Source organism: Anguilla anguilla, chromosome 6 (assembly GCF_013347855.1).
Source record: "Anguilla anguilla isolate fAngAng1 chromosome 6, fAngAng1.pri, whole genome shotgun sequence".
Lineage (NCBI taxonomy): Eukaryota > Metazoa > Chordata > Actinopteri > Anguilliformes > Anguillidae > Anguilla > Anguilla anguilla.
Genome location: NC_049206.1, coordinates 49,430,797 through 49,445,213, shown reverse-complemented (window position 1 = coordinate 49,445,213; position 14,417 = coordinate 49,430,797). Strand labels below are relative to the sequence as shown.

Genomic DNA, 14,417 nt, shown 5'->3' with positions numbered 1-14,417 from the left:
TGATACCCTATCTCCCATAGCCTACGTCACAAATGTGCATGCATTGCCTACCTAACAGGGGTCTAACCTACGCTATGTTGCAGCTGAAAGACCTCAAAATTAGCCAGCTAACCAGCCAGAAATATTTTATTGCTTGCTAACAGAAGGAAATAGCACTTTCAAGAAGTCAGAAACAAATAGTTGACAATGAATATCCCTCTTTCAGTGAAGAATGGACAGGAAAGTATTTGTTTGTGCTACCAAATTAATTGAAGCTAGACCTTGTGTGCCTTGTATGCTGTCGTTTTTTGCAACGAATTCAAGACATCACTTTGAAACAAAGCATGGTAAGTTCAGCTTTTCATTTCCACGACTGTCCAAGGCTGGACAAAAACTGAAGTATTATCATCTGGATATGCTGAGAGATGCCAAATTCATGTTCATGTCATAAGCTAACAAGAGAAACCAAAGAGTGCATTATTAAAAGTTGGGTGGGTTCTCTAATGCAATTATAAGCCCCTTAACCGACAAAGAATGCATGGTAACAGTCTTGGAAGAACTGGCTACATATAAAGACAAGGAATGCATCATTAAGTGACTTGAAAGGTAATCTGCCTACAGTTTTTTATGGTTTGAAAACTTCCTGTATTGGTTGTGGTCTGCAGACTGTATATCAGCAGCATCAGTGGTTTTGTAGGCATTTCCTGTTTTATATGACTTATGACCAAGCCCACACAGAATCTGCACTGGCAGATTCATGTCATTCGAGCATGGTGAAATGGTACAAATCATTTACAAATTAATTTAAAAACTTACCCACCCAAACTTGAACTTCCCATGAACATCAGTGGTTTTTCCAAGAACAAAGGGCACACCCCATCATGTATAACTTGTGTGATTCCCCTTAGAAAGTTTTCATACTGATTAGATATAATGGGTTGGGACATTGTACAAGTCACATGCACTGCCATAGTCGTAGCTGAATATTTACTTTGTTCAAAGGTACAAAGGCAGTACACCAGCTTGTACTGTTTTGTGGCTTCATTTATAAAATCGCTGTTGAATTCATCCCAGAGTCAGCCACTGGAATAAACACTTCTTGCATTCGTTTTGCCCCACAAACATCCCTTTGGCCACACAATTCAGTTTTTTTGGAACACATTTTAATTCTACAATGGCAGCCACAACAACTTTCTTGTTTAGGGCCACCTAAACGCTTGGGCCAGCTCTGAGTCATCCAAAATGTGAGCAGATAATCATTTACCTAAAAAGATTCGTAAATTGTCCTTAGTAATGAGTAAATGTTTTTGAGTTTTTCTACACATGATCCTTATATGAATCACAACTCTTGTGCACTTGAAAGCGTTTATCAGCCAGTGAACGCCCTTAAATATTGTTATATGAATCTCAAACAGCAGTCTTTCTTTCCCCCCCATTTCTGTCACCTCTAGAATTGGTTAAGCAGGACAGTTTCACCAGTTAAAAGTCTAAGCAAGCTCCCTTGGAAATACATCACACATGAGCCACACACCATAATTTAACCCTTGAAGTTAGTTTTTATAGATAAAAGTCTGCTTTGCTTTTGGAATGGCTGCCCTCTGTAGCCAAGGGGAGTAACTACATACAGACATTAAAATACAATACGGAATGGCTAGTGAAATGGGGACAGGACATAATGGCACACAAGACTAAATGAGACATTTATACACCCCAGTTGATGAAGGTGTCATTTAACTGACTAAATCCTCAGTAAAAATGGTCCTCGTGAATATTATTTATTTTGATACTTGAAGATCGAATCAAATCTTTTTTGTCCCACAAAGGGAATTTCAACTGAAGCCAGGCCCCGCACCACAGCACATATCATTACATTATATTACAACAATATTCCAACACAATAATCTTAAAACCATAAAAGACTAAACAACAAATACATTAAAGCGCAACATCAGCTAAAACCAAATACTGTACAGGGAAAATGGGCAATAGGAAAGGCAAGATCACATAAAATGAAAAATGAACAGAATGCCAAGTACCAAAGCACATTAAATGCAAGATCACATGTCCAAATTCAGAATTCTAATTGCTGTGTGGACAAAAGATATTTTTGAATATTTTAGTCCACAAAGACATCACTCTATTTTTACAGCCAGAGGGTAGGAGCTTGAACTCCCTTTGTTACAGATGTTCAGGACAGACCTGTGTGGGATGGGCCTTCCACAAGACCTGTCATAAAGGTCAGAAAGCTGGACCTGATTCAAACCAATTATTTTGCCAGGCACTTTAACAATCTGGGCAAGACTATTCTTACTGGCCAAATTGAAGTTACAAAACCAGGCCACAATTCAAATGACAGAACAGATTCAGTAAAGAGTAGTTGTATGCTCAAAAGTTCTTAAAGTAAATGCAGTAAATTTACAACAGACACTACTAATCAGGCTATTTTTTTGTCTCCCCCTCCAAGACCACAAATGCATGCTTATGAGTAAGTAAGGTTAGACAATTGTATTATAATTCATAAAATGGATAACAGAAAGCAATACAAATAACCAGTAAGTTAATTCACCTGCCTTCTTCCAGCTCAAGAATGCCCTCTAGTGTGTTTCTCTCAAAGCTGCAATACAGACACTTCTCCATTATGTCCAAGAAAATGGCCAGAGTGGCCACCGCCAGAGCCTCATACTGAGCCTGCACGCTACCAAAATGTTGCCAGAAGAACCTGGCTATCCTATACCATATCGCAGGTGGAGCTGATCAAAACACAGAGTAACACTTAACCAGGACGTGATCAAGTGCCTGTACTATGATAAGTAACAGACACTTCACTGGCGAGTTTATTATACACACTGGCATACAGAGGTTGAATCGAATCTTTCCTTCTCCGTCTAAGGTGAACACGCTCAGCTGTGCGTGGCTGACTTTTATTCTCTCTCTTTTCCTGTCAGTCCCAGATGACATCACCACTACTTTTAGGTCACCATTCCAGCCACTTTAGCTCTCCTCGATGTTACAACTTTATCCCTTTCTAACTCTGCCATCATCTTCTTCCAGTTCTTGCTCCCACATTTGGTTAGGGAATACAAAATGGAAGCAAAGCTGTGACTAGCAATGAAGTGTTCTGGTGGTTCAGTAATGGTGTAGGATGTACAGTATTCCTGGGTATGGCACACGCTTACCCTCTTACCCAACTGTATAAGACTGAAATACTGAAACACCAACACAGACTCACAAACGCTGGCTCTAAGCCTACTGATGAAACCGAAACAGATTTATTACACTGGAGGGCAGTCAAAGACACGAAATCACATTTTATTGTTGTTTGTTCTTCAATGCGATCCATAGATCCATAGAGGGTGCTATATCACAGAATTTTTTGAGGTGTTGAGGCAGCAGATTTTTATCGGAAAGCTAACAATCAGTTGCCAACAGATAAGGCAATTTTTTTAAACTTCACCAGTTATTGAGTTCTGTGCCTGGTTCAGAATATCTATTAATTTGCCACTGATGGAAAAATTTTTTCAGGAAATTGCCGTGTCTTGTATTTGAAAACTATGTGATGTGTAATTCCCAGTTTTACTAAGGGATTTTGGAAGAATCAAAAAAATAGAAATGAATATTTGGACCAAAAAAAAAAGAAGAGAAAATGTTAAAATGCTTATTTTCACCACTCAAAAATATGTGAAGTGTCAATGAGAATCTGAGAATTGGTCAGTTCGCGCTGTACAGCCTTTGAGCTACAACATGACCTTTTTAAGATAGAAAGGGGACAATCTTTTAAATCACACTAATTTTCTAATATGCTGGGCATACGTAGTACACTAGAGGAGTAAGAGAATTGTCATGTATTACATAAACAGATTACTTAAGGTCTCCATACACAAATAGGATTGGATATATTAAATATTGTAAGGCACACTTTTAAATTGAAATATGAATTTTTTAAATTCAGATACAGTAAATACACCGTTGTGAAAAATAAGTGCCCCCTTCCTGATTTCCTCAATTATTGTGTATAATGGGTTAGGAGTTGGTCTTTTAACATAACGGTTGCAAGTTCGATTCCCAGGTAGGACACTGCTGTTGTACCCTTGAGCAAGGCAATTAAACCTGCATTGCTTCAGTATACATCCAGCTATATAATGCAATGTAAATGCTATGTAAAAAGTTGTGTAAATCGCTCTGGATTCGAGCGTCTGCTAAATGCCTGTTATGTAATATGTATTTGTCAGACTTAATCGTTTCAGATCTTTAGACAAATGTAATATTAGACAAAGGAGCATGAATAAACACAAACCACATTTTAAAATGATTATTATTCATTTATTTACATGTTTTTAGTTCAAACATTTAAAGTAATGACTACATTCTTCATGTTATAAATTACTGTGCCTTTTTTATATTGTCCTCACATTTTTAAACTTTTATAAAGGTGTGTTTCAGTAAACCATGAAATAATTTTTTAAAGAAATGGAAAAAGTACAACAAACGTGAAAAACAGAAAGAGCAGAGTCCAGGGAATTGTGCGTAGAGCTGCCTATAGGGTAGGCAAGGTTTAGGTCCCTCCATGGGGAAAACCTGCAAAAACATGAGCACCATGGCAGACCTGGGGAGGCAGTAGGGTCATCAGTTTTCTTCCAGCTTTGCCTTTCTTCAACCAAGTGCTGCCACTGCCGGACATGACACCTCCTATATGATATGTGCACTAATTTTATAGTTATAGTGGGTTTCATGCTTTTTATAGACTGTTGTGTTACTTTTGGGTTGGGTAGTCACGGTTCCGTAATTTTTTTTGGAGATTCTTTGCAACTCTCCTGATACAAAACTGGAAGTCTTCCCATGGTTGGTCCTGTTTGTTTATGTTTCTGGCCAGCCACTAGGGGGGCAACATAGTAATGGTTCTGACCTGCACATATTGTTTTTGTCTTTGAGAAGATGAGAAGAAAGTTAGACACTACAAAGATTGTAAACACAGAGTAAATTTACTGGAGCCCCAACCAGTTCTCAAGTTATGCTCTAGGGCAAAATGTCTGTGACTTGGCCTTGGCTCTGAACAGTCAATAATTTTGTGAATTCAAACTGGAGGCTATGTTTCTGTAAAGATGGTGCCTGTATGCAATGGATGAACACCAATGATAATGATCTATTGTAGAGTTGGTAACTGCGTTGACAAAAACAAGATTTGCGACTTCTTCATCCCCTGCAGAAACAATAAACCCATTAAAGTTGCACAACTAGGGTGAACCACTTATTTTCTTTTTATCTTTACTTTCCATTACTACATGAATCATGCAGTACACCCTATACAAATGTTCCAAACTGTATAAATATGATTGTAATTTCATTGCATTTATCCTGTTCACTTTAATTAATTTCTGTTTAAAACTGTCAAGGTACGAGCCATCAATTATATCCATAATCACCTCCTGGAGTTTTCTAATGAATAAACGGGGGGGGGGGGGGGGGGGGGGAGAGAAAGAAAATATATTTCACAGGAGAAAGAAAATATATTTTGCTATCTCTTTTGCAAAATCATCCCCAGTACCATGTGTTAAGGTTATTGATAACCTTGTATTCGTTGCGGTGGGTCCTAATATAATTACAGGCAAGACATGTGCCTATGATAAATGCTCCTGTCCTGTCTACTTTGAAGTGTCTACGCCATTCAAAGTATCGATGGTACTGGTCTTCGTTCTTGTCTAAGATCAGGATGTGGTCAGCCAGCTCTTTGGGGGAGGGAAAATCATCTACATGTATAAAGGAATCACCTGCCATGTTTCAGTCAAACAAACTGTTACATGCTGTGACACACCCCTGGGATGGACAGAAGAGCTGGACACATGGAGATGGGGGAATGTAGGTTTTCACCGGTCTTTTATTTTGAGAGAGAGAGAGGGCAACATTTTTCTCCAGTTCAAACATAAACAAATGAAAAAAGTTTCTCCTTTCACCCTCATGGCATCCAGGTTAAAATGATACATGAAAACACGAAAAAAAAACAAAAAAAAAAAACAAAGGCAAACTGAAACGAACCAAAATGACAGTCTTCCTGATCTTTTCTCTCGGTATGATGTGAGTTTCTGGTCTCAGACACCTACATACAAGCACACTTTTACATATATCCTGGACTGATTCATAATGCGATCCATTTGTGCATGCTTATTTAACCAGTAGTTCTGGTTTTCAGATGGCCTGAATCCTTCTGGTTAACCAAGCCCTGTGACACTCCTCCACCATCAGAATGCAGCCAAGGTGCATTCTGCTTGACTGATACTTCCCCCTCCACAGGGGAGGAAATCCACGGAAACAAAACAACTGGAGGGGCAGATTCAACCAGGTAATCCTGGAATTGGTGTCCTTCATTCTGTGAAGCCATTGGATGGGTACATGGTCTGAATAAAGAACATTGTGTATGTTCTCCATGCCTAACATAGACTTTGTCGGCTTCTGTGTGTCTGCGGATAACCTTTCTCCCCTCCAGTCAAATGTGGATGCCATCCTGTGGGTGCCTGTCCCCACCACAATCTCACAGGTGACATGGTTCCTTGGGATGGCAGCATACTACATGCAATTTCTACTAGAGCACTCCTCCATCGCTGCACTGTTGAGGCAGCAACTTAAACAGGACGCCCCCTGATCCTGGACCCCTGTCTGTCAGGCAGCCTTTGAGGAACTGAAGCACCTCCTCATCATACCTCCTAGCCTGGCCCACTTCCACCTGAACTACCCTATAATCGCAACATGCGACGCATCTGCTGTGGCCTTTGGCACCAGCCTGACTTGTTCCATGATGGTGTGGAAAGGCCCACAGCATTCGCCACTTGTTCTCTCAGCCCTACAGATATGTGCCCGTTGGTAAGCTCTCGCATGCATGTGGCCGTGCAGGTGGTGCTAAATGTACCTGTCTGGATGTTGTGCTGAGGACAGACCACTGAGCTCTGACAGCCCTGATGTCCATGTCGGGCAGGGTACACAGCCCTCTTCATCTCCAAAGGTGGGCAGATTCCTTACAGCAGAATGGGCTCAAGCTGCAGTTTACACCAGTACATGGTAAAGGGGTGGCAGACTTTCACATCACACTTCCCTATAGGCCCCAGCCACTTCTCCGTAGGATGAAGACCCTCAATGAACACGAGGCCACCTCAGCTGTTGAGCCCACCTTCACGATACTCTGAGACTACGTCAGGCACAGGTGGCATCTGAACTGGAACCTTTCCCCCATGTGAAACATGAACTCACATGCTGGGGCAATATCTACAATAACCGTGGGTCCCCCAGGGGACACAGGTATCACTGCGCAGATCATCAAGTTCAAACAACGATGCCGTGACCTTGTACCTCACATTCAGCAAGCAAATTAGCTGAACACTTAACATTAAACACAGCACGTTGATGAATAAAATTAATTGTTTAAAAAAAGAAATATTAAACACCATCTAAAATGCCTAATGTCTCCCCAAAAAGACACTGCATGTAGATTTTAACACCATTTAGTATCAAACCCTAATTTTCTCTTTGAATGGCATTCTGTAAACATATAATAATAACGCATGTTGTTATAGCAACTCAGGCAGCATAACTGCAACAGCTGTTACATTTATACAGACGGGAACATTGTGTTTTGTGGTCACCTAGCATTTCACTAGTATACACTGTTAAAGCCACACTAACTTTTCAAGGACAGATAACTTTTAATATATGATTTGATTTATTGCAAATAAAAATATGGCTTATACCCGAAATGTTTTTCCCCGGACAGTTTTTTTTACTTATCTTACTCAATGGGAGGTCGTAGAAGACCGAATGAAGTATATATGTTCAAACCTGAAATTGCTACAATAGCCGCATGGTACATGAAGTTATTGACTGTGTTACATTTGTGAAGCGTTAAATTTATGGCAACCCTCCCCTATGTTTGGGAAAGGATATAATCTTATAAAATCTTTTTTGATCACATGACTCCTTCATCTATAGGAACAGTTGCCTGTTAGAGACGTGGAGAGACAGATGGTTGTCTTTTTGGTATGGAAAGAAACATCTTGAAATATTTAAACTGTGTTCTGAAGTTATTACTAATGAGTCATGATAACTTTGAAAGGTGACAGCGCCTATCCATTGCATCCATAGATATTCACATATGTCAAAAACCTGGCTTCACCAGAGATGTAGCAGTGCAAAAATGGCTTTCATGCCATGCATAAAATGCATCATAAATAACAGCAGTGCATTTAAATGAATTCACTGCAGCTATGCTCATTTACATAACCAGTCTTAGTAAATACTTCCCTAAATTTAAAATATGCGGTGACAGAATTTTGCAGCACTGGTGGCAATTTGCAGCATGCTTAGTAAATAAGGCCCTTAGAATCTAGTTGCTGGAAACCCAGAGGTCTCTCGATACTTACTGCTAACATATATACAAATATACTGGCTCTAGTGGGTTCTCACTGTATGAGTCGTCTTCTAATAATTTTTGAAGAAGCATTAGAGTTGGAAAAGAAAGATGGAGATGACATGGAAAAACACAATGGTTTATCATAATATTAAACATAATCACCAGTCACAGTAAGTCAGTGAGAGGAAATATGTACACATTTAATACCTATAGCTGACCACATGATAGCATGCTGAACAAGAGTGGGGGCACATTATATGAGTTGCATGCTCCCGATAGTTTTTTCCTGATTTGGACCAAATCGTAAAAAAAAAAAAACATTAGGTCTTAACATTGCAACTCGCGAGGTATGAGATACTATTCCAAACCAAACTGCCTGGTTTACGGACTCCCGATTGTTTTTTGACATGTAAAATAACTTTGGGCGCAGTCAAACTCAAATCTGTCAGGTGTGGGACATCATGCGAGCCAATTCTGTGTTTCCATTCCCCTTGACAAATCAGGAGGTACCCCGTGTGTGACATTTTGCTTTACCAGCTGTAACGTCATCTGATCTGGTCCTCACCCTATGGTATGTCCGTGGCCTGACATTGCCAGAGGGTGGCTTGTAGGAAAGGTTATCACACTCCCAATAAACATGGTCGTGAAACAGTTCCATACTATAATCAGCATCCACTGGACAGCTTTGATGTCTCATATTGATCTTCCAACTGTTGTTTACAACCTCCCATGTCCAGTTGTATTGCCTTTCAAGTGCAGTTATGTCCTGTGATATGTATGACTCCATCAGTACAAAAAATAGTAGACTTATTAATGTCCAGACTGAGGAGACAAAGATCCAGTGTGGTGGTTTAGAATAGTCAAAATTACACCTTAAGAATAAGATTACACTGTCCAGGTAAGAGCCATCAATTTTATCCACAATCACCTCCAGGTGTAATCTAATGACCAATGGGAAGAGGTTTTGGTAGAAGGACTAAGCATAGTAAACAAAATGAATCTTCCAGTTACAACAGTGGAGTGCGCAGCAAAATTACATGCAGAACAATGGTGATTCACAAATAGCCGGAATACACTGTACAAATCAAATGAAAGCATGTTTAAGATCGCACATCAATATTCGTGTCAATGGAATGAAATTATGCTAAATTGTGAGTCTGACAGTTAATCTGTGCTCAGCATAAAGGAAATATATTTTACCATCTGAAATTATGAAGATACAAGATGAGGAAAAGAGGTCCCTCACTCCGTACTCACGGGGTATGTGGTACCTGAAAATGGCAGTTTTCATAACCAAATTTCACATATTATCCCCAGTACCATGTTTCAAGGTTATCAATAGCCTTGTATTCTTTGTATGTCTTCAAATAATTGCAGGTACGACATATGGCTTCCATAAATATGGAAGGCCGCTTTGCTTCAAAGTGTCTACGCCAGTAGAAGTATCGATGGTACATGTCATCGTTCTTGTCTAGGAACAGTATGTGCTCAGCCAGCTCTTTGGGGGAGAAAAAATCATCTACATGTATAAAGGCATCCCCTGGGACAAAGTTCTCATAGTTCTGTCTTGATGGCCCAAGGACAATTGGCACAGTGCCCACATAAAGTGGGTTGTACAGTTTTTCAGTGATGTAGTCTTTGTGGATTGAGTTCTCAAATGACAGATAGAATTTACAGCTGGCAATTGTGGGATGAAAGTCTTGGTTGCCGACTGGTTTCCCAAAGGCCCGTCCATAGACATGTATATCAATGAGTTGCTTCAACGCATTATAGTACGCCACTCTTTTGTAACTTGGGTTCCAATTGCTCACAATCCAGCACACTAACTTGTCTTTGCTTGGTATTTTGAAGTTATTCTCCTGAGTTTGTACAATTGTCCCATAATACACTGGAATATCAGCATCGTGTCTGTAATTTGAAGTCAAATTGAACAGGCTTCTGAGACCAGTAATCTTTCTTGAATTTGTGGGTGATTCAAAGTTCATCCACACCCATTTTTGGAATATTGGGCGCTGTGGTGGTGGCAGGTTTGATAAATCTGAGCGAATGTCTCTGTGATGGAAAATAACCCCATGCGACTTGCTTAGCATATTTCTGTCTGATGTTAGGTGACAGCCATCAATGTTAAGCAGGGCACTACAGGAGGCCAGGGCAAAGGCACTGCCAAATGGCCACATCCAGATTAGTATAACAGTCTGGTTTTGCTCTTTTTTTGAACCAAAGTTTTTCACCATTGGTGCAGGTGCTTTTAATTTCACTTGACTTGACAGCCAGGTAGTGGGTCCCATCCAATAAGTAAAAAATAAAATCCCAAAACAACCCAGTATAATGATTGCATTTACACAAGGACGTACTATTCCATGGAAAGATGTGGATGACATCTTGTACCCTGTGAAGAAAAGAAAAAAATATAAATTAAATATTTTTGCAAATATAAATTTATATTACATTGCTCATTTCCGGTGTTGTTCTGAGAATATCTAAAAGCTCAAAGAAGAATGCAGCTGGAGGGTGATATATTATGATTAAGACAGTTGTGGTTCAGTAAAGTTTGCTAGCAAGACATTCAAATGACCAGACAGTTGGTACGGTTGCGGCATTTGTTTTGACATCAGAGCAACACTGGTGCCATTAATGCAGGGTTTATTAGTTAATCAAGGCAATTGCCTGAGCTGAATAGAGGGAGATGGGGGAATACATGTTTTGACCGTTTTTTTATTTTGAGAGAGAGAGAGAGAGAGAGAGAGAGAGAGAGAGAGAGAGAGAGAGAGAGAGAGAGAGAGAAAAAAACATTTAAAAAAAACGAAAAAAGCTTCTCCTTTCACCCTCAAGGGATTTCTCGTAAAAATGATCAATTAAAACAGCAAACCAACAAAGGCAAAATAAACCAAACCAAAATGACAAGTTTTCAGTCAAGTCTTCCTGAGCTTTTAATCTCTCTCTCGGTATGATGTGCATGCCTATTTAACCAGTAGGTTTGGTTTTCAGATGGCCTGAATCCTTCTGGTTAACCAAGCCCTGTGACACTCCTCCACCATCAGAATGCAGCTAAGGTGCATTCTGCCAAAATGATACTTCCCACTCTGCAGGGGAGGAAATCCACCACAAGTGTTAGCAGACCCCAACTGATGAATTACCTGGGGGAAAAAAACGGGAGGGCCAGATTCAACCGGGTAATCCTGGAATTAGTGTCCTTCATTCTGTGAAGCCATTGGATGGGTATATGATTGAATAAAGAACATTGTGTATGTTCTCCATGCCTACCATAGACTTTGTAGGCTTCTGTGTGTCTGCGGATAACCTTTCTACCCTCCAGTCAAATGTGGATGCCAACCTGTGGGTGCCTGTCCCCACCACAATCTCACAGGTGACATGCTTCCTTGGGATGACAGCATACTACATGCAATTTCTACTAGAGCACTCCTCCATTGCTGCACTGTTGAGGCATAAACTTAAACAGGACGCCCCCTGGTCCTGGACCCCTGTCTGTCAGGCAGCCTTTGAGGAACTGAAGCACCTCCTCATCATACCTCCTAGCCTGGCCCACTTCCACCTGAACTACCCTATAATCGCAACATGCGACGCATCTGCTGTGGCCATTGGCACCAGTCTGACTTGTTCCATGATGGTGTGGAAAGGCCACAGCATTCGCCACTTGTGCTCTCAGCCCTACAGATATGTGCCCGTTGGTAAGCACGAGGCTCTCACATGCATGTGCCCGTGCAGGTGGTGCTAAATGTACCTGTCTGGATGTTGTGCTGAGGACAGATCACTGAGCTCTGACAGCCCTGATGTCCATGTCGGGCAGGGTACACAGCCCTCTTCCAGGCATGTGCACACATAGACCTCAAGGGGGGCTTGAGCCCCTGCCCTTTTGCCCTCTCACTCGACCAGTGCCCTTTTGGTCGGTGGTATTTATAATTTGTATTTTATATAAAATACAAATTATAAATACCATCAATCAAAATATAACTATAATATATTATATATTATTAATAATTATATTATATGAATTATATATATAATAATATATGCACGGGTCCACAGTTTTAGCGTCATGCGTAAATTGCGACCCCTTAGCTGCAGTGGGCTCTGCTATTTTGTCTTGATTGACACTTGCCCACTTGTTATGGATGCACGCTGCTGTACTGACATCCATGGATAATAGGTAACAATACTGTGAATTTCCTACTGTGTACTCTTTTGCACTGTCATAAAACAAAATCACAGTTGAAACAACAACACTTACGATGCTCAAAATAGAATAAACCGGTTTATATCGGATTTAGACTTTAGACTAGGTTAAGTTATACTATAGGCTACTAGCCCACAAGCAAGCTAGTCTAGCTAATTATAGTTAATGATAATGAATGAAAATAGCTCCTTAGTCAAGCAAGACAACTTACAAATAGGCAATGTTTGAAGCATGTCGCTAAGATGAGTGATGTTGTAAGTGTTCCCTTTTCTTTAGTAATTAATGCCATGGACAGTAGTCCGTTTGTTTAGCAGGTTGTTTCAAATGGGTGGTAGTGGCATACTGCTAATTTTAAAAATGCAACAAAAAAAAATGCAGTAGCCTGCTTTTGCATGTTGCTGATTACTCAGAACGTAAAAATGGAAACAGAAACGCTGAAAAAAGGATTGGTTAACATTTAATTGTTTTGCTTAGTAATGTTTACTTAATTGCTGTTAAAACCAAACATATTTTAATGAATGAAAACCTTTATTGCCCCGAAGGGAATTTTGCTTGCACGCAATGAGCGATACAATAAACATATAAGAGACAGTAATCATAAACAAGTCATACATTTCAAAAGTGTTTCCACTATATTTCTGGGTTTACATTGGTTACTTCAGAGGAAAAATATGTGCATCTTTTCAGTTTACCATTAGGTCTGATATTTAGGGGTCCTACGAAGTAGGAACCCTATTGTTTTTGTTAGTATTATTATTATTATTATTATTATTATTCTTTTCCCGGAAATGGTCAAATAACTAAAAAAGTCCTTGACCAAAAATGATATAAATTACCAGGTCGAAACTAGAGACCATGAGTAACTATGCCAGAAAGAATGACAATGATTCATCCATAGGGCTATAGTAACTGATTCAAAAAGCAAATTTCAAGATGCTGGCATTTCCACCCCGTTTGATGGAGATTCATGAAACTAGGTGTACTTGTGTCATTCCTCATGAGGAACAAATATGCCTCAAGAACTCATAAAGTCCGCCATGATGGATTTTTCTGCAGATTGAAAATTTGGCAAAACCTAAATCTAAAAAACCGTCCAATTGGTCCGAAATTGCCCATGAACGTGTATGGTGCATGTCTCCCTATAGGGTGTTAACAGCTAAGAGATCCATTCCAAGATGGCGGAGAAACTGCTATTTAAAAAAAACATAATTTGGCCACAAATTTCAAATGCTTATAACTTTTAACAACAATAATCTAGGGACTTGGAACGGATTGGGCATGAAGAGGGCACTACCATGTTGTAACATGTCTATGCAGTTGCAGATTTCTCAAAAAACAAGGAAATTACAGGCATTTGAAATTTTGACAGGAAGCTAATGCTAATGCTAATATAATGCAAATTTCAAATACTTATAACTTTTTAAAACAATAACCTAGGGACTTGAAACGGACTGGGCATGAAGAGGACACTAACATGTTGTACAATGTCGGTACAGTTGCAGATATCTCAAAAAAGCTTTAAAACTCATCTTCTCATGAACACTTTACCTGATTTCGTCACCATCGCACATGTATACGCTTGGGTATTCTCTCCATCATGGATGATAAGGAAAAGTCGTTTCGTTAAAAATTGTGTGATTTGTGGCATGACAAATTTAGCACTTTATGCTAATGCACATTCATATTTCGAAGTAATGTTTCTCATGAACCGGAAGTTGGACTCTTTTCTCCTTCGACTTGTATTTACCCGGATTGGACATGTTCATAGGGCCCCACATTGCTGCTTGCAGCTATATTTTAGAATTTAGAATCCTGCCTGACCCTAATAGAACAATCAAGGCCTTTATGACG

General features: G+C 39.8%; 1 protein-coding gene across 1 annotated transcript; it reads right to left on the bottom strand.

Moving 5' to 3' along the window:
* Positions 1–5,508: 5,508 nt before the first annotated feature.
* LOC118229919 (4-galactosyl-N-acetylglucosaminide 3-alpha-L-fucosyltransferase 9-like) lies at positions 5,509–10,645 on the bottom strand. Its single transcript, XM_035422453.1, has 2 exons — positions 9,897–10,645; positions 5,509–5,729 (listed from the first exon to the last, which is right to left on the bottom strand). The coding sequence occupies exons 1-2, from the start codon at positions 10,603–10,605 to the stop codon at positions 5,509–5,511; spliced, it is 930 nt and encodes a 309-aa protein (XP_035278344.1). The 5' UTR covers positions 10,606–10,645.
* Between the last annotated feature and the right edge of the window lie 3,772 nt (positions 10,646–14,417).